The following is a 24124-nucleotide window of genomic DNA, read 5'->3' on the forward strand; positions in this document are numbered from 1 at the left end:
TTCAAAAAATCAATTCGTCAAGATCGATCTTTTTCTAAAGATCGCCTTTCCTAACGAAACCTAAACAGCAAAATTATGTTTATTCAAGTCTCAAAAAACATTGTACGATTGTTTCGAACTGAACTGATGTTGTGGAAATCTTACTTGAAGTACTAAATATCACATCAAAAATGGGTTCAAAACGCTTATCACATGCGCCATGAAACATGTGCTATAAAAGATATTGACGGTTCTCCTGTAGAATCTAGACAGAGTGCATACACCAGAGAGCATGACTCTATTCACAAACGAGCAAGCAAGCTATTATCCGTTGCTTTGGAAGATTATTCTTCTGTTGTGCCACGGGCAATCCAATTCAAAGTCCATCCCCCCTGAAAGCCAGATCGAGTCCCACAAAGTTCGTTGTAAAATAAATAAAAGAAACATTTCCTCTTATCCAGTTAATTGACAAGATATCTTTCCAGACTTGGAAAGCAAGCAATTACCGCTAATCGAACTCAATCGCATTATCAGCATCCTTTTAAGCGATTCTTATAATATACTCTCGGAAATGATTCTCATTTATTATTTATTGTGCCACGGAGGATTCTATCACAGAAGAAGCGGGGAGGTAAAGTAGCGCCGTGACATGATCTATACTGGCGTTGGTCGAGTTCCTCGATGGCTTTCAGCTTGATAATCAATGTTTCGAGACGTTAATGTTTCATTTGGGGATGTTAATGCAAGTGTACGCTTGACAGGACAGCTGGAAAAACTACAGTATCTTTAGATGGTAGCTCAGTCTGCCGGTATTATTTTTTTTCTAGTGGTATGACAGTAAAGATTAACGCCGTGTTTCAAGCTATCAAGAACGGGAAGTTTCAATTTCCGGGCAAAGGTGAACGACACAGGCACAGGCGATGCTGTTACCTCATGAACTGGTTAGTTGAACATGGTAAAGATAAATATTTCAAGTTGGAGGAAGTTAGAGAAATGTAAGGTAGTGAATTATGTCGACATATATAGTACTGCCCAAGATGTATATAGGTATAGAAGGAGAATACACCTTTCGGAAACCAATTTACGGTAATCTTTAACGTGTATTTAAATTTGTTTTCAAACTAAATGCAATATGCTATACAACCCAACCCAACGTTACGAACATTCCATCTTTCTGTCAAGTTGGAAGTTCGGTACGGGTAGTAACAAAACACCACTGGAATAAGTGAAGGAACACTATTTTCCAGACGCATGTGATCGATTATCAACCTCCGGATTATGCCAGTTGTTTACATATACCATCACTCCCGTTAAATTACTAACTAAATTTTCCCACTTTTCAGATTTATGTTTATTTACATTTGGGGCACTACGTCATTGCCAGCACTTTCATTTAGAGATGGGCGAGCGCTCACGAGCCGCTCATTTGAGCCGGCTCATCAAAAAGAGCGTGCGATCTACGGTTCTTTCAGAATGAGCCGCGACTCTCAAAAATGAACGGCTCTTGAATGAACCACGGTTCAAAAAATGCCGATGGTTCTGTTATGTGCCGTGGCTCTTTTTTGAGCCGCGGTTCATTTGAGAGCCGTTCATTTGACAACCACGGCTCAAGAAAGAACTGCGGTTCATAAAAGGACAGTGGATCGTTCCCTCGTTCTGACCTAAGTGGTGCGGTCTCAATCCACTTCATTTTCAAGCAAATTCATGCATGTTTACAAGCGATTTCTTGCAATAAATGGTGCGGACTCAATCCACTTCATTTTCAAGCAAATTCATGCATGTTTACAAGCGAATTCTTGCAATAAATTATCAGACCACCAGAGATGCCAGATTTACAAATATGTTTGTAAATTTACAGACATATCTGTAAAACACTTTTGACGTAGGACTACGTCTTTCATTTCTATACCGGGGTGTAAAATCAAAGTTTCGAAAACGAAAGCGTTACGCCGAAGACCGAGATTTTGAGTGTTAATAGCTCCTAAACAACTGAACGAAATGGTATGATAAACACTTCATTCGAAAGATAAAATGTCTACGCGTTCTATACTTGTTACTTTCTGATCCAAAAACTTGTTTCAATAGTCTTAAATTTGCTTTCAAAATAGGCAATTGAAATCACCAATCGGTATATAAGCGAGCGCCGCTCGGAAATCCACTCAGTTCTAATTGAACAGCGATTGGAGCATGTTGTCGCTGTTGTGGTGAAGCTCTTCATTTATCATGAAAGCGCGGATGAACGTTGTCACCAAGAGCCTGTTTGTGCACCTTAGGCCAGAAGGGAATCCATCAGGAGGAGAGTGATGCTACAAACGGTTCCCCGGGAAGATCTCGAAGCAGCCGCTACACACACACACACACACACACACATACACGCACGGATTCTTTCCGTTTGGATCGAAAAAGATCCGGAAAATAATCTGCCAGTTCCTCTAGGAATTTAAAAATACATTCATGTGAAAGAGTTTATTTGAATGTTTTCTATCCATGTAACACTGTGACCAAATATGTTTCAATCAAGTGCTATTAACAGATGGTTATCGAGTTAGCATTAACCACTGGTGGGCTTCCAGTATCGAGGAAAATGTGGAAATATCTAATCGTTACTGAAAATAATCTGCCAGTTCCTCTGGGAATTCAAAATTACATTCATATGAAAGAGTTTATTTTAATGTTTTCTATCCATGTAACACTGTGACCAAATACATTAGGTTTTGCGATTTTTCAATCAATCGCAATCAACAGGATAGCTTCTGAAGATTATTCTTCCCCATCAGTAGGATATTTCCGTATCCAATATTGGATGCATAAAACCTTGTGCCTCCAACGTAACGCTCTCGTTTTCGAAGTTCTCCAAATATTCATTCATTCAGAATGAATTCAGATTCAACTTCATACAAATGATCTCTAAATCAACGATAGTCCTACGTCACCCTTGCGGTTATACCATAGATATAACCCACTTCCTGTTTTTATTTTTGTTGTAGATTTTTTGGATATAACAATATTTCACAGGTTTTTGAAAAATAAGAGGCTCTATTCATCACATCAAAGATATTTGACATTTTTCCATAGTTTTAATACAGAAAAGTTATTATATTTAGTTTATATCAATACACATAACGTTAGACCAGCGATACTCAACCTGCGGCCCGGCTGTCTTTCTGGTTGGCCCATCTGGTGTGTATGAAGTTTGGAACTCATACACATAAGTACTTTTGCTCTGACATCATTACAGACGAAAAAGAGGATACGATCATTCAAAAATAATGAAAAATGGCATTCTCTGCAGGTAGGGAAGAATCTTGAACGAAAATTGTCTTTGATAATTATTTTCTTTTCTGGATGAGATTGTTTTACTGAAATGCAAGGAGATTTATAAAAAAATAGTTAAGTTAGGGTCAGGACTATGTCTTTTTAGTATTTAAACAACATCGAATAAAAATTTTCATTCTATTTTCAACAACTTACATTTGCTTTCGGGTCTGCTTATGACGAAATATGGGTTACTGTTCGATATTGTTACCACAGACATGGTTCATTGCCGTGTGGTGATCTAAAACTTGTATAGCCTTGCATGGGGGATGGAAAATATACACTGCATTTTCTTATAAATTTCACCAACGGCAAGACCGCAAGCCTTGGTGAATGTCCAATATATCAACGAAGAAATACTGATTTTTATAAAAATTAACAACGCGTATGTATGTGTATGTATGTATATGTAGATCGTTGTAACATTTATACACACTTACAACATAAAAGTTATTAAGTGGTCATAAAAATCAATTTTTTCCACTTTTTCCCAAAAATGACAAATGAAAATTAATAACATTTGAATCACTGAACCGATTTAGATGATCGACATATCAAATTGAAACCTATTATTGAAAAATAATTAACTTGTGAAAAAAATAATTATATTTTAGTAATTATTTATTGTAGTGGTTTTTCATTTTTTTATTTTTTTTTATTACTTTGGACTAGAGGGCGCTATATTTTTATATTTTTTCTTGAAAGCTGAGGATTTTTTCATAACATATCTTGATATCAGAGATGTTATGTTTTCGTTTTTTAGATATGATGTTTCAAAGTTATCCGGTGGTTCGAAAAATCATTTTTCCCCCTTTGTCCAAAAATAACTTTCTGCAAAAAATCATAACATTTGATCGATATATTAAATTGAAGCCAATAAGCAAAATTTGAGAAAATATCACACTTGCGGGAAGGATTCTAGTAGCATAGGTCTAGTTTAGTCACATATGAATATTGATCGAAGACTTAAAACATGTTAAATTTACGAAATTATAACTTAAAAACGATAATTATAGCATCTCTGATATCGAGATATGTTAGGTCAATAATCCTCAGCTTTCCATAAAAAATATAAAAAATATAGCGCTCCTATCTTTAACCGAGAAAACTATGAAAAAATAACTCAATCAATAATTACAGAAACAAGAATTCAATTTTTTCGCAAAAGTAATATTTTTCAAAGAAATAACTCGTAAGCTTCAATTTAATATGTCGATGATATGAATCGGTCCAATAGTTCAAAAGTTATGACTTTTTGTAGTGGGAAAAATGGGGAAATTTTGCTTTTCGAACCATCGATTAGTTTTGAAAAATCATATTTCAAAAACGAAAAAAATAGCATCTTTGATATCGAGATATTTTATGTAAAATTCTCCGCTTTCAAGAAAAAATATAAAAAAATATAGCGCCCCGTAGTCCAAAGCCATGAAAACATTAAAAAACGACTACAATCAATAATTACGAAAATAGGATCCATATTATCTGCAAGTTCAATATTTCTCAATTAAAGCTCATTGGCTTCAATTTGATATGTCGATCATCTAAATCGGTTAAGTGGCTCGAAAGTTATAAATTTTTGAAGAAAGTCATTTTGGGAAAAAGTGGAAAAAAATGATTTTTTGGATCACCCTAAAATGGAAGTGGGCACCCTAATAAGTAAAAATAAGATAAAAAAGTACGAGTCTAATGTTTTGCGATAAAGAACAAAATTACCACTTTTGACGAAGATCTGAGAACCACTATATTGGTTTGACATGGAATGGCTGTATATATATGCAAAATACAATCTTACGTGCATCGCGATGCACAAAGTATTAATGAATATGTGAAAATCAACGTTGAAAGACATTTCTATAGATCTGCACACTTTTGCAGACTTTTCCACATTTTCAACAGATATTCACATGTTTTTACACACTTTTTTGAAAATAATCTGGCATCTCTTCCTTCCACTTTTTATCGAATATTTTCAAATCGCAGGAGTGAACATTTACGTGACTCTGACTTCGTTTGTTTTTATTTCGTTCGGAAAAACGTTATGTCAAAGAGAGGGGACATTAAAAATGCGTTGCATTTTATTATTTTAATTATTTTTGCCCTTGGCAACAATACCTTTTTTATAGTGTTGATTATCATAAGAAAAATAACACTCCTGATCGTTGGATCTCTTTTGACATTTCAATTGGATCTTTTTTGACAGCCGTTTTGATTCAGTCCGCACTACCTAGGTTCTGACGAACCGTGGCTTGCGGTAGTGCGGAAAAAATATATGTTTCCCATGCTGCTTTTCAAGCGGTTTTATTTAGCTGTTTGTATGTTTGTAAATTTTGGCGGATTACATATTTTCTCGAAACCCTATGAATATGAGTATTTTTTTTTTTTTTTTTTTTTTAAGTTCATAATACGTTTATTTGTCGTTTGTATGATTAGTTAAAATTATTTACATAATATTTAATCCCCGACATCAAAATAAAATTTTAGTTCATCAATATCTATCCTATCATTACATCTATCAATGAAGGTGATATAAGTCAACAATAATTTCAATATCAATGTTCTCTCATTCGCTGCTATCCCCTCCAGTGAGGGCCGGAGAAGATTATCTGAATGGAGAACGCGACGCCTGCCAGTTATCACTAGCAGCTTTTGTTGTAGTAGATCGTACGCAGCCCGTACTCTAGGGCACCCAAAAAATTTGTGTTGTATTGTCTCGATGGTGGCAGAACAGTGCAGACAACTCTCATCGTTTGTTCTCCTCATTACGTACATTAGTCGCCGGTGTGAAAATTTTTCATTTGTCCACATATAAAGGGTGCTGTGTTGCGAAGGCAATAAGTTCCGAGCAGCTATATTCATCCACAAACGTGGCCAATTGATTGCAGGATTTGCTGTTTCGACCTTCGGTTTGGCTGTTTGTTCGAGGAAAAAGTGATGGATGAGGTTGGCGGAAGGTTGTTGTCGGATTTGGAAGGGGAAATTTGGGATATGGTTTAGGATAAGCTTTAGGCAGGGGAGATCTGAAGGAGGAACATTTGTGTGGGAAAGGAAAGAACAGTAGTAAGGAAGAGAGACGATTTCTTGCAGATGTCGATTGATGAGCAGCGCCTTACATTTAAGCGCTGGCAGTTGTAGATTTAGCCCACCATCCTCCCGTCTTCGCGCTAGCTGCTCCATAGGAATGGTTGCACATGCACCACGAAAAAGATAGCTTCGCATAGTGGCTGTTAATTTCGCCACGTGTACTGTAGCCGGAAGCAGATTTGCTGCCATGTACCATATCCTTGATGATACGAAAATGTTTAACAGCGTTACCTTTTGGTGCAAAGATAAGCTGCGTAAGGAATGAAGCCACACTAGACGCGAGAAATTTGTAACGAGTAAGTCCCAATTCATCTTTACCATTGATCGTATCGAGTTGACGAAAATCACACCAAGAATTTTTATGGAGTTCTCCGTGCGAAGCCATGGAACAACGATGGGATTGGTTATAACGCCGACGTCGATTGCCGTAGTTTTCTCCTCATTCAAACGTGCCCCCGCTGACCGCTCGAAGCGTCGGAATAAATCTCGCATCGCTTCAAGTTTATCGACACTGGTTGAAATGGCACTAATGTCATCTGCGTAAGCGATGATGAGATCTGCTCCACACACTTCTTCTAATCGCCGCAGAAGCGGGTGAAGGTAGAGCACGAACAGATGCATTGAGAGAGGGTCTCCTTGACGGACAGAACGTTTGATTTGAAACGGAGCGGAGAGGTGCCCATTGATGAGTAATCGAGAGGAAGATAATGATGCTATGTGGGAGAGTAAATCCACAAACGCTGTATCGAAGCCCAAAGCTCGCATAGTACCAAACAAGAAGCAATGGTCTACACGATCGAATGCATGGTCGAGATCGAAAGAGATCAATTTTCCTGTTTGCCTGTTCGCTTTTAGTTGTGCGATCCTGTCTTTTAATGCTAAAGTTGCTTGAAATATATTGCGTTTAGCGTTCGAACATTTTTGGGAGCCAGTCAAAACTCCATGAACTCGGAGCACATTCTCCAGCCGCTGTTTTAGAACACGTGATAATATTTTGTAATCATAGTTGATTAGGCTTATTGGCCGGTAGGAGCGTGCGCTGTCCCCCGTCCCTCGTTTTTTCACTAGCACGATCACCCCATCGACGAACTGAGGTGGGAAATTTGACCTGATAGCGTCGTTAAGCACCAAATTCAATTCACGGTGTATTACATCAAAAGTGCGTAAATAAAATTCCTTCGGCAGTCCGTCGGAGCCTGGTGATTTTCTTGATGCGCTCGTGCGGATAGCCGTAAGAATTTCAGCCGTTGTGATGTCATTCATGCACGCTCCATTTACGTCATCTTGTTCGGGTATAATTCTCTCGCACTGAAATGCGCTATTTTCTTCTACATGTCCGGCTGTATATAGATTGGTGAAGTATTCGACCATGTAGTTTTGTATCGCAGTAGAATCATCCATAACTTCGTCTCTCTCATTTCTCAGCCGCTCGATAGTGGTTTTCCGGCGCACTCGCTCGCCCAGCTGGTAGGTCGATAGCGGCTCACCAGCAACGAGGGTTTCGTTAATTCGCACGAACATTTCGGAGAAAGCTCGCTGATGTGTTAGCATCTTTGCTTTTATCCGATTGATGGTGGTAAGCATGGCACGGTTGTTTTGGTAGCCATCGTACGCATGCCGTAGTAGCTGATATAATCGTTGTTGTTCACGATGGAAGATATCAAATGCTGTTCTAGACTTCCATCGGAAAAAAGACTTGATTTTAGGTTTTGCGCACGACAGCCACCATTCCATCCATGAACGGTAATTTTGCCGTTGACGAGTCCAGTACTGCCACCTTATTTGTAACTCGTTTATATTTTCGGCGGTGAGTAGATGTGGACGTAGGGACCAAAAGCCACGACCATGCGCTCTGTCGGGGAGAGGAAGGCAAATTCTTGCGGTAACTGCTTTGTGATCCGAGAAACAGCACACATGGACAGCTGTTGATCTCAGCTGTTCTCGGAGACCATTGCTCACGTAGAGTCGATCGAGCCTGGACGATGAATTGTGTGTGATGTATGTGTATTCCATCTCTCGTGGACGGATTTGCTGCCACACATCAAACAGACGTAGCTGCTGAACGGTGGCTTGAAGAGCGGGACTCGAATTTTGACCAGTCGCATCGCATTGTCTGATAACGCAGTTGAAGTCGCCTCCTAATATGATGTGATCGGAGTGATGACGAAGGTAGTATGCGATGGTGTTGTTAAAAAATCGTTCTCGTTCGGCACGTAGAACGGAACCCGAAGGGGCATACACATTGCACAGCGTAACATTATGAACACGCAGGGCAACTAATCTACCGTCCAGGCTCTTCTCTACGTGTGTGAATTTTATATGTTCTTTCAGAGCAATTGCCGTTCCTCTCCTCGTATGGTCGACATTGCATATAACGTTGTAACCGGGCAATACAAGTTGGTCGTTTTCAACCTCCTGCAGAAATACTATATCTAGCTCCATTGAGCGAACGAATGTGCGAAGGGCGTTAATCTTATTTTGGTTGGTGATGGTGTTGATATTTATCGTTCCAATATTACAGCTTACGTTATCCATTTCTAAATGCATTCGTCGTCAGAAATTCTCACATGTTCATGTTCGGCGGTGATGGTGTCTTCTCCGGAATGGCGCATTTTCTTGCCCGGCGGTTGTCTTCGTGAGCGTCGGCTGTTATTCGAGGTCTGGGAGGTTTGTGAGCAATCGGTTTCATTGCCATCAGGCCTGCGATGCGATGTGATCGCGTTCGGAACAGAAATCGGCGAGAGCTGGATTACAGCTTGTGATGTGGAGCGTTTCATTGTCGCAGGTGTTGCGGGGGGTGGCATCGTGTGTTTCTTGTTGGGTACTGGAGTTTGCATCTCACTTACTCCAAGGAGACTTGGGTGTTGACCCGCAATATCGTTAAGTCCGATTGTACGCGGACCTTTTGTCGGTTTACTTGGATTCGTTTGTTTGTTCTGTAAGGGTTCGGACGGTTTACTTTTCGTTACGCTAGCGTACGATTGATCTGCTGCGAGCTTCTGTACCAGCAGTTTCTTGTTTTGTACACATGGAATGCCTATGTGTACAAACTCATGGCAGTGTAGGCAAGTTTGTCGTTGTCCTTTGTACCTCAACGCAGTTTCTTCGCCCTGGATTGTAACGAGAGAGGGAATATTCTTGGTGACTATCATTCGAGCAACACGAACTCCGGTTTTTACACCACCAAATTCGCTGAATCTGTCGTCCCACAGTAGGTCACGAATGCTAATGACTTCGCCGTATTCTGCGAGAAAATCGGTAATCTGGTCGTTTGTGACGCTCTCGGGTAGCTCAAGCAACTTGACTTCTACCGAACCGTCCTCCATCGTAATTCGTATCTTGTAGGTCTTTCCATCAAATACGAAATCGTGTTTGTTGTCGTGCTGTTGCACTATCTTCTCGGCAAGTTGGAAGTCGTTGACCTTAACGAAGGTACATCCAAGTCGTCTGCTGGGCTGGAGTTGGAGAACATTTTCTCTCGTAAGACCAAGCTCCTTCCCAATGAACTTATGGATCTCTTCATGGGAGAGTAACTTCGGAAACTGCGAATAGTCAACGCGAAACGTATTTTCGCGGCGCGGCATCGCGAGGTGTCACGTCGCGGATAACGTTAGAAGAATAACCGATAAAAAAAACGTATTTAGTAGTCCGTGAACGACTTCCGAAATCTGCTTGTCTAAAAACGTCGACTGATCAGCTCGGAAGTTGAGCGCTAACTGAGTATCAAATGAATGGGCGAGTCAAGTAGAACACAGTTATTTATAAAAAAGCAAATCCAAAATGGCCGCCACCCCAACATGACGAAATATGTATTTCTTTTTCAAAACCCCATGAATATGGATATCTAATGAAAGAACTTGACTAGTAGGACACAGTTATTTACGAAAAATGTAAATCCAATATGGCGACCGTTACAAAATGGCAGACTACATTTCTTCTGAACACCCCATCATATGAGTATCAGATGAAAGGGTTTGACTAGTAGAGCACAGTTATTTATGATAAATCCAACTCCAAAATGGCCAATTACATTTTTATGCAACTTTATTCATTTTATTTTATTTATTCATTTCGTCAAACAAATGTAGACTACACACTTATACACTAATGTTACAATGTTTTCTTAGGTTAAATATTATTTTTGCGGTACATGTTTCTTTTTAGCTGTTTTTTACTCAATTATTTCGCAGTGCTGATTGTATATACGCATCATGCGATTGATAGGGGCGTTATTTGCATAATTTGATCTGGATGTTTTGGTTAGAAACAAATTTCGCGTTCTTAGTTGACGCCCAGGTACATAGAAATTTAGTTTTTCTAGTAATTCAGCTGACTGTACTCGTTGCGAAATTAGGTCATTAACAAAAGAAAGCATTGCAAATTCACGGCGTTCTTTTAGTGTTTGGATGTTTATGAGCATGCAACGTGCTTCATATGAAGGAAGTGGAAATGAGGTCCAGTTGAGTTTACGAAGTGCAAATAGAAGAAACTGTTTCTGGACTGACTCAATGCGTTCTTCATGTACGACCATATACGGGTTCCAAACGATGTTACAGTATTCCAGAATAGGCCTTACATATGTAATATATAAAAGCTTTATTGTGTATGGGTCCTGGAAGTTATGTGAGAAGCGTTTGACAAAACTTAACACACTATTCGCCTTATTTATTACAGAGTTGTAGTGTTCTATGAATGTGAGTTTACAGTCCAGGACGACGCCTAGATCTCTAACTATTTCACATTTTTCTACATTTTGATTTCCAAGACATATTACAATATTTGGTAAATGTTTTTTTCTGCTAAATGTTATAGAGTTGCACTTTTTCACATTCAGTGTTAGTAGATTTTTATCACACCAAGTATGGAATACATGTATTTCGTTTCGAAATGCTTCGATGTCGTTTTCATTTCCAATTTCCGCGAAAAGCTTCATGTCGTCGGCATACACAAGTACATTGATACGCTTGAGAACGAAGGAGATGTCATTAACGTACAGAATGAAAAGAAGAGGACCAAGATGAGAGCCTTGTGGGACTCCCGATGTGACTTTTACTGGATTTGAAAGAGAATTTTGAAAATGAACAATTTGTTCACGGTTTGTTAGATAAGAATTGAGCCAGTTTAAGAGTCTTTGTTCCATTCCTATTTTCTGCAATTTGAAGAGTAGTAATGGAATGTCGATGCGGTCAAATGCTTTACTGAAGTCAGTGTAAAGAGTTTCTACGTGTTTGCCATTTTCCATTGCATTCAAAATAAAATTCACAAAATCCAACAGATTAGTTGCAGTTGAACGGCCTTTGAAGCCTCCCGCATATGAGTATCGAATGAAGTGATTTGACTAATATAATACAGTTAATCATGAAAAAATTCCATTCGAAACATTTCAAAAATGGTTGGGATATAAAACGGGGAGAAAACTGCGTAGTTATCTGAAACTGCTATACTCTCTCGACTGATAATTCGACATGATCAACATTATATAGATCAAGAGAAATCAGTTCTAGTGATTATAGAAAATCTTTGTAATGAATTGGTTTCGGAGCTGGTAAAGTGATTTATAAATCTTGAGTCAAACGAATTAGTAGCCTAACCAATACTGCTAGATCCTCGCTTCAAGCAGAAAGGTTTTGGGGATAACAGAAAGTACAACTATGCACACCAGTCGTTGAGAAGGATGCTCAAAATGATATCCATAGAATACACGCTTACGAACCTACCACAAATCGTTGGTGATGAAGCGCGGTTATCTCTATGGGAGGAGTTTGATGCATTGGTTGGCAATCTTCGATTTTCACATGATCCAATAGCTGCTGCAATATCTATTGTAGATAAATATTCAGTGGAACGACATTTGCTGAGAATAAGCGACCCTTTGCTTTGGTGGAATGGAAGGAAATCTATCTCTCCGCGGCTCAACCATTTTTTTTGACGTGGGACTACGTCTAACCGGAGTATATGGGGGGTAAAATGAAAACCTAAACACGGAACATGCAGGAAAAAAATAAAGATTCCAAATGTTTATAACTCGAACATCTCTTACTGGATCGGAAAGATGTTTGCATCAATTGATACGGAATATTTCTACGCTTCTATCACAGTTAATAAAATGTTAGTTTTCATAAGATAAACAATTGAATAACTGTGAAATGTCAAGCGTTATCTAAACGCCCTTACTGCCTAGTTTTGATTGGCCCGATTTACGGTTTCCCAAACACAGACTTCAAAATCAATGTACCTGTGGGAATCCGTTTAGAAAATATACATGGGGTATTTTTGGGGTATTTTTGTTCCAACCAAGCTGTGTTTCCCTAATACGGACTTCAAAATCAATGTGCCTGGGGGAATCCACTTTGCAAATACATGAAAGTCGGGGCTATTTTTGTTCCGACTGAAATGTGTTTCCCTAACACAGACTTCAAATCCATGAAGCGTGCGGAAATTGGCATTGCAAATATATGCAAGTCGCTGGCATTTTTATTCCGACTGAAATGTGTTTCCCCAACACAAACTTCTGAACCAAGGTGTCTGGGGAAATTGGCATTGCAAATTCATGCAGGTCGGGTGTATTTTTCTTCCGTCTGAAATTTGTTTCTCTAACACAGACTTCAAATCCAAGGAGCGTGGGGAAATTGGCATTACAAATACATGCAATTCGGGGGCATTTTTATTCCGGCGGAAATGTGTTTACCTATTACGAATTTTTAAACGAAGGTGTCTGGGGAACTCGGAATTGCAAATACATGCAAATCGGGGGCATTTTTGTTCCGACTGAAATGTGTTTGCCAACACAGACTTCAAAACCAAGATGTCATCATACCAAACGTAAATGGACTGTCATTAAATTTACTTGTAACGAAGAACATAATCTATCCACATGCATGAATTCCATACAAACTAAGCAAGCTATGATAGTCCCACATCAACCTTGCGGTTATATCATAAATATAACCCACCCATTTTTTTTAAAGTATTATGTATTGCGGCGACCTCATTACCATGTGAGGAAGTTTTTCCGCAAGCAGGACAAGTTTGCAGTGAAAGATGTAGTAGACTTTCATCAGATAACATCGAAAAGATAATGTTTATAAATTAAAAAAAGTAAAGAAGATTATTGTGATGGAAATATATCAAAGAAAAGTTTCAGTAAAGTAATATTTTCACTATTATCTGCACTGATTATTGTTTTAAACCTTATTTTTACGTCTTTCATTCTTTACATATCCGAATAAACCAGTTCTTGAAAAGAGCTGTCGAGCCGCCCAAATTAGCCGGTTCTTTTAATTGAGTGCATTGCTCTGAGCCGCTCACTGAAATGAACCATTTTGACCATCTCTACTTTCATTCTTTCAAAACACAACTGAGTGCACTTTCCTGCAGGCCACACATTATGATTGACATTTCCCATTTCCGCAAGTTATTGTCATACACACTCAAAATCATTGTTCGCACAACACGAACAAGACAGAGCTGTAAGGAAAATTAAAATTGTTATTATCAGTTGTTGGAGGATATTCAGGATATTCAATAATTATCGGAAGACCAAAATCTTTTGAGCTACATCACTTAAAACGGTTTGCTCAAAAGGGGTCCGAAAATTGTACACCTGTCTCAACAATTCTCAAAAGATTTTGTGGTTAATCACCCCCGATATCCGAAACAAGTCGGTTTGATTGTCGCCGCTGCAGCTTGGCAAACAACATCGCAGTGCGAAGGGGCGTGTGGCCGATGGTTCCATTATGGGTGCGTCGGATTCGACGACGGGATGAAACCGGAGCAGTGGAAGTGCTCGGACTGTGCCACCAATAATGAAGTTAATAACCCATCAGTGGTAAGCCGTTCAGCAGCGAGTTCTGTTTCAGTGGGAATTCTCCCAAGTGGATCATCGACATCATCTGCGAACTTAAACCCGATAACGTCTCACGCGATCGGGAAACAAATGAGACTTAACCTCAAACTGCTGGAGGTACAGCATTCTATTCTGGTGAGAGAGATGGAGCTGGAACAACAAACGGAACTTCAGAGAAAGAAGTTGGAGTTGGAGAAAGAAGCGTGACGAGTTCCCGGCGAAACCATGAAGGCTAGTGGAGGCGATGGAGTTTCAAACGTGAGTGGGCCTCTCGTAGACAGGACAAATCATTTGGCTTATGTCATGGGTTGGCCAAATTCTGTAACAGTTTCCGGCAACACAATTGGAAGCTTTGTAAGCGCCCCGCCGCTCATCCCTTCCACTACGTATAGCCGAGGGATTGGATCAGCATCAATGGTAGGCGTTTTTCCCCAAACAACCGCACCTACCAACGTGAGCACCGCGACGATGAGTGCACAATCGACCACAGGAGGCACTCCGTACTCGTATTCCATGGGACTGACGCCAGGATACATGCGCGATTTTCTAATTGGAGGTGGAAGAAACCAACCAGGATTGTCAACACCGACTACGTCATCGATTCCAGCACCTTGCCTGGATCCAGCAAGGAGTTACACCATCCCTACGCAGTCATTACCACCCACCATCAGCTCGGTGGGACAGTTTAGACAGCATCTGTGGCCATGGGCCAACACAGCCGTAAATCAGTACAGCCAATTGCCATCATTTAGTGCAGGGATAGGCTATTTATATAAATATAAATGTATTAAATGCGAACAATCTCCACCCACCTCACTCCTTTCCCCTAATCATCCTCAAAAGCCTACTGTCAGTCAATCGGTGCCGGTAGTAAATCTAGTAGAGCAAAATGTACCGACATCTCGTCAGCTGGATGCCCGGCACGTAATCCCGAAGGACCTTCCTATGTTTGGTGGGAACCCCGAAGAGTGGCCGATATTTTATAGTGCGTTCCTGACGTCGACAGAAGCGTGCGGCTACAGTGAAGTGAAGAGGTAATGCAGACGTTGCAGCTATTGTACGGACGTCCGGAGCAGATCATCAACGCTCTTCTTACAACAGTACGGGAAGTTCCTCCGCCGAAAGCAGAAAATTTACGGACACTAGTGACGTTTGGACTGGCAGTTCAGAACTTCTGCGAGCATTTAGTTGCAGCGGGCCAAGTGGCACACCTCTCCAATTCGGTTCTTCTGTAGGAGTTAGTCGACAAGCTTCCGGCTCATTTGAAGTTGGACTGGGCTTTATACAAGCGGCAGTTCTTGTTGGTGGATTTGCGTGCATTTGGTGTATTCATGGCGAATATGGTTTCTGCAGCAGCCAACGTGGCTTTGACGCTGGACGTTGGTGGATCAGAAGAAGGAAGAGTAGAGAAAGCGAAAGTGTTCATCAATGCTCATTCAACTACAACAATGGAGTCGTTGAATTCAAAGCAACAGCAGCCAAAGGAGGGAGATTTTTCGGTGCGATGTTTAGTTTGCGACGAGCCGAATCACAAAGTAAAGGAATGCGAGCAGTTCAAGAAGATGAGTGGAGAAAACAAATGGAAAGCTGTTCAAATGCACATGCTGTGTCGCTTGTGCCTCAGAAAGCATGGTAGGAAACCGTGCCGATCCCAGATACGCTGTGAGATTTTTTTTTTTTTTTTTTTTTTTTATCTGTATTATAGTGATTTTCAACTCATTAGGCTGGTTTGTCACTTTTACTTCCATTTTTGGAAGAATGTCGGGAGTGAGAATTGAACTCGTGACCTTTAGCGTTAGAGGTATGGATGTTACCACTACGCCAGATCGCCTCCCGCTGTGAGATTCAGGGGTGTCAAATGCGTCATCACCCATTTCTGCACAGTGGCTCGAAGGTTTCGACACCCGCGATTGGTTCGTCATCCGACCGCAGTGTCGTAGAATTCGCTTCGAATCAAGTCGAAGGAGTAAACGCTCATCGTGACGGTCAGGGTACGACGCTCTTCCGCATGTTGCCAGTGACGATATTCGCGAATGGAATAAGCGTGGACACGTATACCTTCATTGATGAAGGGTCATCTGTCACGCTGGTAGAGCGATGGATTGCAGAAGCACTCAGTGTCAAGGGTGTTAAGAAGCGGTTTCGCATATCGTGGGTCGGCAATGTCTCCCGAGATGAAGAGAATTCGCCTCAAATTACGATAGAGGTTGCAGAGAGCGAATCAGATCGTCGGTATAAACTTGAAGATGTGCGCACTGTAAGTACATTTCCGCTCCGACGCAGTCGCTACGATACAAAGAACCAGCTGAGCGGTATCAACATCTCCGAAAGCTTCCGGTGAAGGACTACGACTGCGTAACACCGGAAATTCTCATCGGAGCTGGACATACGCCAATCACTGCCACCAAACAACTCCGCGAGGGTCAGAAAGGCGACCCTATAGCCGCGAAAACCAGACTTGGATGAACAGTATACGGATTGCTCCAGGACGGGAAGCAGAGTCGCTCGTATAACCTGCATATTTGCGAGTGTACTATAAACGATAGGCTGCATGATTTAGTCAGGCAGTGCTTCACCGCCCAGCAAACATTAAATCGTATAATTTTGCACGTGCCAAGTCTTACAAGAAATCCGAATAAATCATAATCGCATATAATATCAATCAGAGTATGTATCGTGTATATTTGAAATCGCATAAAATGTAAAATCACGATTTTATATACCATTATCAAATTAAGTCGCAATTCGGTATAATAAACATCAATTTTATGATGTACATTGTCGTAAAATATATTTAATCCGCATCATATGCGTATATTACGCTGATGCAGTTTGTGTGTCGTATAAGCGTATAATTTAAATCGATTCAGTACTGTAGTAAATCGTGTTGCATGCTGAAGAAAATCATGAAACAGTAAATCATATTAGATCCTAATAAAGAACATATTACATCATATTGAAATATCAATGAAATGCTGATGCACTCGAAAGTTTTAACTGCTGTTGAATTAAATTTCAGATAGCCGCGCGAGATAGCTGTTGGATGATAATCGACCGGAGTTCGAACCCACATCGCAGCAGTTTTCACCAAACATCAATCTGTGCCAGTGTAAACATTCATATTCCACTCCCAACACAAGTCAGTCAAACAATTATTATTTCTACAAACATAAATACTAATGTATAAAAAATCGTGAGGCTATAATATACATTTCACGAAAATATTTTGCGGCATTTGTTTTTTTCTATGTCTGTAATAAATCGTATATGAGTATGGCAAGAGTCGTATTTGGTGATTTGACAATTCATGAATATATTCATATTAGATCGCAATTCAATTCAACATAATCGCTATTATAGCCGGTCAAAGTTGCATATTCATCCAAACAAATTCGGTAAGCATTTGCCATGTATGTATATGGCCTCCATTTTTGCATGCATATGCCAGTTAGGCGCATTATATGCTAACCAAATTTTAGGGCATATGATGTTATATATACGCTCTTTATGCGATTTAATGTTTGCTGGGCGTAGAGAACGTTGGTAAATCCGCAGATTGCGGATCAAAATCAAACGAACAAAAACGAGCTAGGTCAATTCTTCAAACGACAACCAGAAGAGATGGGACGAGTTTCGAAACGGGGCTGTTGTGGCGGAGTAGCTACGAAGTGTTCCCCGACAGTTATTCGATGGCGGTTCGTAGACTACAGTGCTTCGAAAGGCGGTTGAAGACGAACCCAGTAATAAACTAGAGTGTTCGATGCCAAATTGTTGAGTATCAACGAAAGGGGTAATATTCATGAAGCGAACGAGGAGAAGCTGATTGACTGGAGTCGATTCTCTAAGTTCGAGAGAGTATGGCGCGTCATCGCATACATCTACCGTTTTGCAGAGAATCTTCGTCGCAATCAACAAGGACAGCCGCCGAAGAATAGCAATCTCACAGCAGACGAATTGAGTCAAGCGCAAAATGCTCTCTGGCGACTGGTTCAGCAACAAGCGTGCCCGGGGGAAGTTAGATGATTGAAGAAGATCGCCGAAGGAGTTGTCAACTCGCGATCACTTACATTCGTTTCGCTGGAGAATAAGGCACAGAAGGCACTCACCGCTAACCACTTCATCTTGCTCAGCTACCGGGGTATAACCCAACTACCTGAAATTTTGACGAAGCGTTCCGAAGCTATGAGAAGTAATCGGAAGCTGATGAAGAGCATGGTGGATGAATTTTTACACCGTTGGGTGATGGAGTACTTCTCCACCGTCACATGCCACCCGAAGTGGGCGGGCGAGTCCAAAGAGTTGAAAGAGAGAGATTTGGCGCTAATTGCAGACAAGTCCATTCGAAATTATTGGCTGCGAGGACGTGTAGTACCCGTGATGCACGAACGTGACGGAAGAGTACGCCAGGTGTTCGTCAAAACTCAGAGAGGAGTACTGTGAACACCCGCTACGAAATAGCTATGCTGAAGATCCCGGACAACGCAAATTATTAGAACTTGAGAAAGGCTGGACGACGGGGTCTGCTGAGCAGCATTACGAGTCGGGGGATGTGGGGGCACAACGTCAATGCCAGTACTTTCATTCTTTCAAAACACAACTGAGCGCAATTTCCTGCAGGCCACGCGTTATGATTGACATTTCTCATTTCCGCAAGCTATTGTCATACACACTCAAAATCATTGTAAGAAGGCAGAGCTGCAAGGAAAATTAAAATTTGTTTTTATCCGTTGTTGGAGGATATTCAGGATATTCAATACTTATCGGAAGACCGAAATCTTTTGAGCTACACCACTTAAAACGGTTTGCTGAAAAGGGGTCCGAAAAACATTTAGTCCGAACCTGGCACCAAGCGATCACCGCCCTTTTCTCGCACTGCAAAATTTCCAGGGTGACAGGAAATGGGGATGAAGAGAAGATTACAAAAATCTATTATTAGAGTTTTTCATAAATTAGGACCAGGACTTCTATGATAGAGACATTATGAAGCTACCGTTAGAATGACAACAAATTTTGCAACAAAACGGTGCATATTTGACCCAAATCGGACAATCCGAAGCATATTAAAAATGTTTTGGATTTCATCCTCAAATAATGGATAACTTTTTTTTTGTTGTATGGAGGCAACATAATGAATGAGTAAATTGTGTTCAGATTATGGATTTCCCGAAGATTGGATTAAAACTATTAAAAACTGTTGTAACCTGCATGCTTGAAGTAGTGATTTGGTTTTTGTTTTTTTTTCTTGTTTAAAATATGTATATATGTACCATAAAGTTATTCTATCTAAAACTTCTCACCGGCATGCTCAGCCCTATAGAGATGTAAGCAATTTATCGGACGTGTCGACGCTTTGTCAGGGGCACGCTTGAGTTCTCCTCCAGAAGCACTCCGACCCACTACACACTGTGTTTTGAATGGAAACGAAGTTGCAACTTTATAACGGCTCGCCTCGGGTCGGAACCAGGATAACAGAGCGGGTCATTTGATTAACTTTCACTTTTCTTTCTTTGCCGCCAACGCTGCTGCCGCCGCCACCTCCGCCTCCGTCACCTGGTTGCGACGCTACTGTTTTGACATGAACTCTCGTAAAAACAACGGAAATTTAATTAAATGTCGGGCGCTTACCACTCTGCACACAATGTGAACCGGACGACGATGTTGATGATGATGCCGGTGTGACCTCGCGATGATGATGATGATGATGATGATGATGATGGAACCTGCGACACGGAATTTAATAACCTGACGAAAAACGTTCAGGTGCCACATCGACCAGGCCAGCGAAGGGATGGAGAGCGGAACACAAAGCGGCGAGGACACTCGGTATCATCATGGGAGTCTTCCTGCTCTGCTGGTTGCCCTTCTTCCTATGGTGAGTATGACGATTTATTTTATGAAACCTTCACAATATTGGGCAGAGATTTTTGCATAATGAAGCATTTGAAGCAATCGATCGTGGGGCTGTTGACAGTGTCGGATAATCGATTCGTTTTTTTTTCTTTCATATTCGTATAATCAACTCGTATTACAAATTTAATTATCGAAACAATAACGCTTTTTTTATTCCCATCAATATAATAACATTTATAGGCTGAACCGATTTCCATTTAAATTGGGAGAAAATTGAAAATTAAAATATTTACACATGTGTCCTGTTTCTCAGGGGATATTATTATTTTTTCACCCTTGACCGTTGTGGTACATAACCTTTCGTCGTTAGTTCCATTATGGTTGAAGTGATTATACAACGGGGATGGATTGAAATTTAACCGAGCTTCATTAACGCCGATGAAAGGGTGATCATCCACAAAGGGAACGGTGTTTCGTTTGATAAATTTATAAAATCCGGAAATGAGAAGCAAATTAGAAACGATTCCGAGAAAATTTTTCGAAGCTGGATATAATGCTTAATTAAGGATCGGTTATAGAATTATTGGAAAACATACGCGTCGGTTTGAATTTCTGCTGAATGATTGCTGATTATTTCATGTCTTTATTTTGAAACCACATGATTTGATTATGAGTAACTTTCGTTTCTTATTTTTTATTCAATTTCACACTCAATTATGATTATCCTTCCCCGTGGAAACCTCTGCTCTTCGCATCCTGCGATTAATGAACGTTACGTAACTTAATTGGACTACTTGCGCAATCAACGAGAATCGATTGAACGATAATTGAATCAATTAGCGCAGAAAATCTCAGCGGATCCATAAAATTCCGGGAAATGTCGAACAAAGTGCTTCGAGCACGTGGTGTGTTCGTTTCTGTGTTTCAATTATCGAGCTATGTAACTCTCATTATCAATCGATGAAGTATTCAGATGGTTACAATGATAAAAGCGGTGTTATCTCGAATAATGACGATTAGAATTTCAATGCGAAATTATTGGTACAAAGTGCCTTTAACAGACTCATCAACTGCAGATTGTGTTTATTTATCGTTTATGGGAAAATAAATGTTTGACGCGTTAATCTTTTATTATTGCTCATTTATAGAAAAGGACATTTGATTATGTGATGTGATTCTATCCATGATATTTGAATTGAAGCACAGTTGTTTGAATGAAATACCATCATGACCAAATTATAACAGAAATTTGTTAACGGAAAGATATGTTCATGTTTGATCTCAAAAATTAGAATTGTCCTCTTCCAAGTAGTCGAGGTGGGATGCAATTAAGGGGATGTCCACATACCACGTGGACAAAAAAAAGTACGATTTCAGACACCCCCCTCCCCCTCCGTGGACAAGCATGGACATTTTCTATACCCCTCCCCCTGTTGTCCACGTGGACATTTCTCCACTTGTTGGAAAAAATAATCGTAAAAATAGTTGAATTGAGCCTAAATTTAAGTTTATGTTTGTTTCTATTCTTTATTCTTTGTTTGTACATTATAAACATGTGAACATAATTGATGGAGGCGATTTCTTCTCAATTCTTTGAACAGCTTTGGGAACAACAACTCGTGAAGCTATTTGTATTGCTGTTTGTTTTCTTCCAAATTTCATTTACCATGTGATCACGTTAGAAAACATAATATTTACGTTATAGCAAAACATCACATGTGAATCTAATCTCGGACATTTTCCATTATAAGCCGACGTAAGCTGGCTGAACTGTGAGTTTTCAAGAGAAGCAGACTATGAAATCAAGTGCTTCGGAATTGGAATACAGTGATTGAAAGTCATAACATGTATAAGGATATAAACATGTTGTGTTGCGCTATGTAGTTTTGGCGAGTTCAACTCCGAAATTGCCGATCAAACTAATAGATGTAAGTCAGTGCCTAATAACTGAGGCCGTCCACTTAGCTGATCCGCAAATTCATCATCCCATTAAAACCAGTTTACTATTGCAAAATATTTCCTCACCTGGGCTTCAATAATAAGTCCCCGTGATTCATCTACCAATGATTTTCATATGTACACCGTTTTGTTTCACAATCTTTCGTCATTCTTCATGCAATTTGCAGAATTCATCATCGCAAAACTTCTTTGTTTTCTCGTCAAAAAACTGTGTCCAATGAGTCGAAATTATTTTTTTATCCCATTTGTTTTTTTTAGGTTCATTAGCATTTTATCGTGTAGGGGAAATCAGGGTAAAACCGACACTGTGGGTAAAACCGACACCCCCTGATTTTTCCAGTTAGAAGCCATTTCTTGCAAATTTTCCGATGGTATCTGTACACACCTGTTATTACTTACGTTTCGAGTTACCCTACAGTTGCAGAAATCGCTTTGCTGTTATAATAACCAAGAAAATTGAACCGGTCAGTAAACAGGAGTTAGACCGTGTAAAATTTCGCTAATGGAATTTCGGAAAATTTTGGAAAACTCGCTACTTTTGTAAGCCAAAGCCATCTTGGATCATTGTTCAATGTATTTTGTGAGACGGTAGGCGGTTTTGTTGCTAATCGATGCTCGGAAACTTTGTTTTGCAATCTCGGGTCTGTTCGGGGTAACACCGACATCTTCGCAATACCACCCCCCCCCCCTTAGAAAGGGGAGGCGGAGTGTCTAACCACCATAGAAACATTGATTGCACCATGGAACCTCCATATGACTAATTTGGTTCCATTTGCTTGTTTAATTCTCGAGTAATGCAGAAATTTGTGTTTCATTTGTATGGCAACCCCGCCCTTAGGGAGGGGGGAGGGGTCTTAAACTATCACGAAAACCTTCATAAAATTAGTTACAATCATCTGTTTTAAGTCAAATATGCGCCGTTTTGTTCGATGACTTGTTCCTAACGAGATGCCAACTTCATAATATCCCTGTTATAGAAGCTCGCTTCCTTATTGGCAAAAAAAACTCGGATAGCCGATTTTCACAGGCCTCTTTTGTGGCTAACTTCTGACTACCTAGCTCGTTCGCCATGGACAAAAACAGGTGGTAGTTACTTGGTGCAAGGTCCGGACTATACGGCGGATGCAAAAGAACCTCCCATCCAAGCTCCCGGAGCTTCTGGCGCGTCACCAAAGAAGTGTGTGGCCTGGCGTTGTCCTGATGGAATACAATGCGGCCTCTGTTTATCAAAGATGGCCTCTTCTTCATGAGTGCTACCTTCAAGCGGTCCAGTTGTTGGCAGTACAGGTCCGAATTGAGCGTTTGGCCATAGGGAAGCAGCTCATAATAGATTATTCCTTGACAATCCCACCAAACACACAGCAGAACCTTCCTGGCCGTTAATGAGGGCTTGGCCACCGTCTGAGCCGCTTCAGCGGGCTTCGACCACGACCGTTTGCGTTTCACGTTGTCGTAAGTGACCCACTTTTCATCGCCAGTCACCATCCGCTTCAGAAACGGGTCGATTTTGTTGCGATTCAGCAGCGATTCACATGCGTCGATGCGGTCAAAGATGTTTTTTTGCGTCAACGTGTGTGGCACCCATACATCGAGCTTCTTTGTGAATCCAAGCTTCTTCAAATGGTTATTAACGGTTTGATGACTTATCCTCAGCTCTTGGCCGATGCTACGGCTGCTACTATGCCGGTCTTTCTCGGCTAATTCAGCGATTTTGTCGCAATTTTCGATGACAGGCCTTCCGGAGCGTGGCGCATCTTCGACGATCTCTACACCAGAACGAAAACGTTGAAACCATCGTTGTGCGGTGGAAATGGAAACTGTATCGGGTCCATAAACTGCACAGATTTTATTGGCAGCTTGAGATGCATTTTTGCCTTTGTCATAGTAGTACTGTAAAATATGTCGGATTTTCTCTTTATTTTGCTCCATATTTGCGACACTATAACTCACGAACGACTTAACCAAACAAAACACTATCAAGGACTATATTATAGCGCGCAAAAATACCTTTCCAACAAGCTATAGTATGACTCGATACAATGAATACAACTAGAACTAGGCGCTTACAACGACACCTCGCGGAAATACCGCAGG

The 24124-nt window shown here is 40.5% G+C and overlaps 1 protein-coding gene across 4 annotated transcripts in view; it reads left to right on the forward strand.

Moving 5' to 3' along the window:
* Positions 1-24124, forward strand: part of LOC129763188 (octopamine receptor beta-3R-like) — a 398150-nt gene that overhangs the window by 368851 nt on the left and 5175 nt on the right. For 3 of the 4 annotated variants that reach the window (XM_055762014.1, XM_055762017.1, XM_055762015.1), the window contains one exon: positions 19982-20093. In XM_055762014.1, the coding sequence (XP_055617989.1) occupies positions 19982-20093 (112 nt within the window). Of the gene's footprint in view, positions 1-17240; positions 17385-19981; positions 20094-24124 lie in introns of those variants that run through there. The other variant, XM_055762016.1, reaches the window with a different exon arrangement.

Source organism: Toxorhynchites rutilus, chromosome 1 (assembly GCF_029784135.1).
Source record: "Toxorhynchites rutilus septentrionalis strain SRP chromosome 1, ASM2978413v1, whole genome shotgun sequence".
In the NCBI taxonomy this organism is placed as follows: domain Eukaryota; kingdom Metazoa; phylum Arthropoda; class Insecta; order Diptera; family Culicidae; genus Toxorhynchites; species Toxorhynchites rutilus.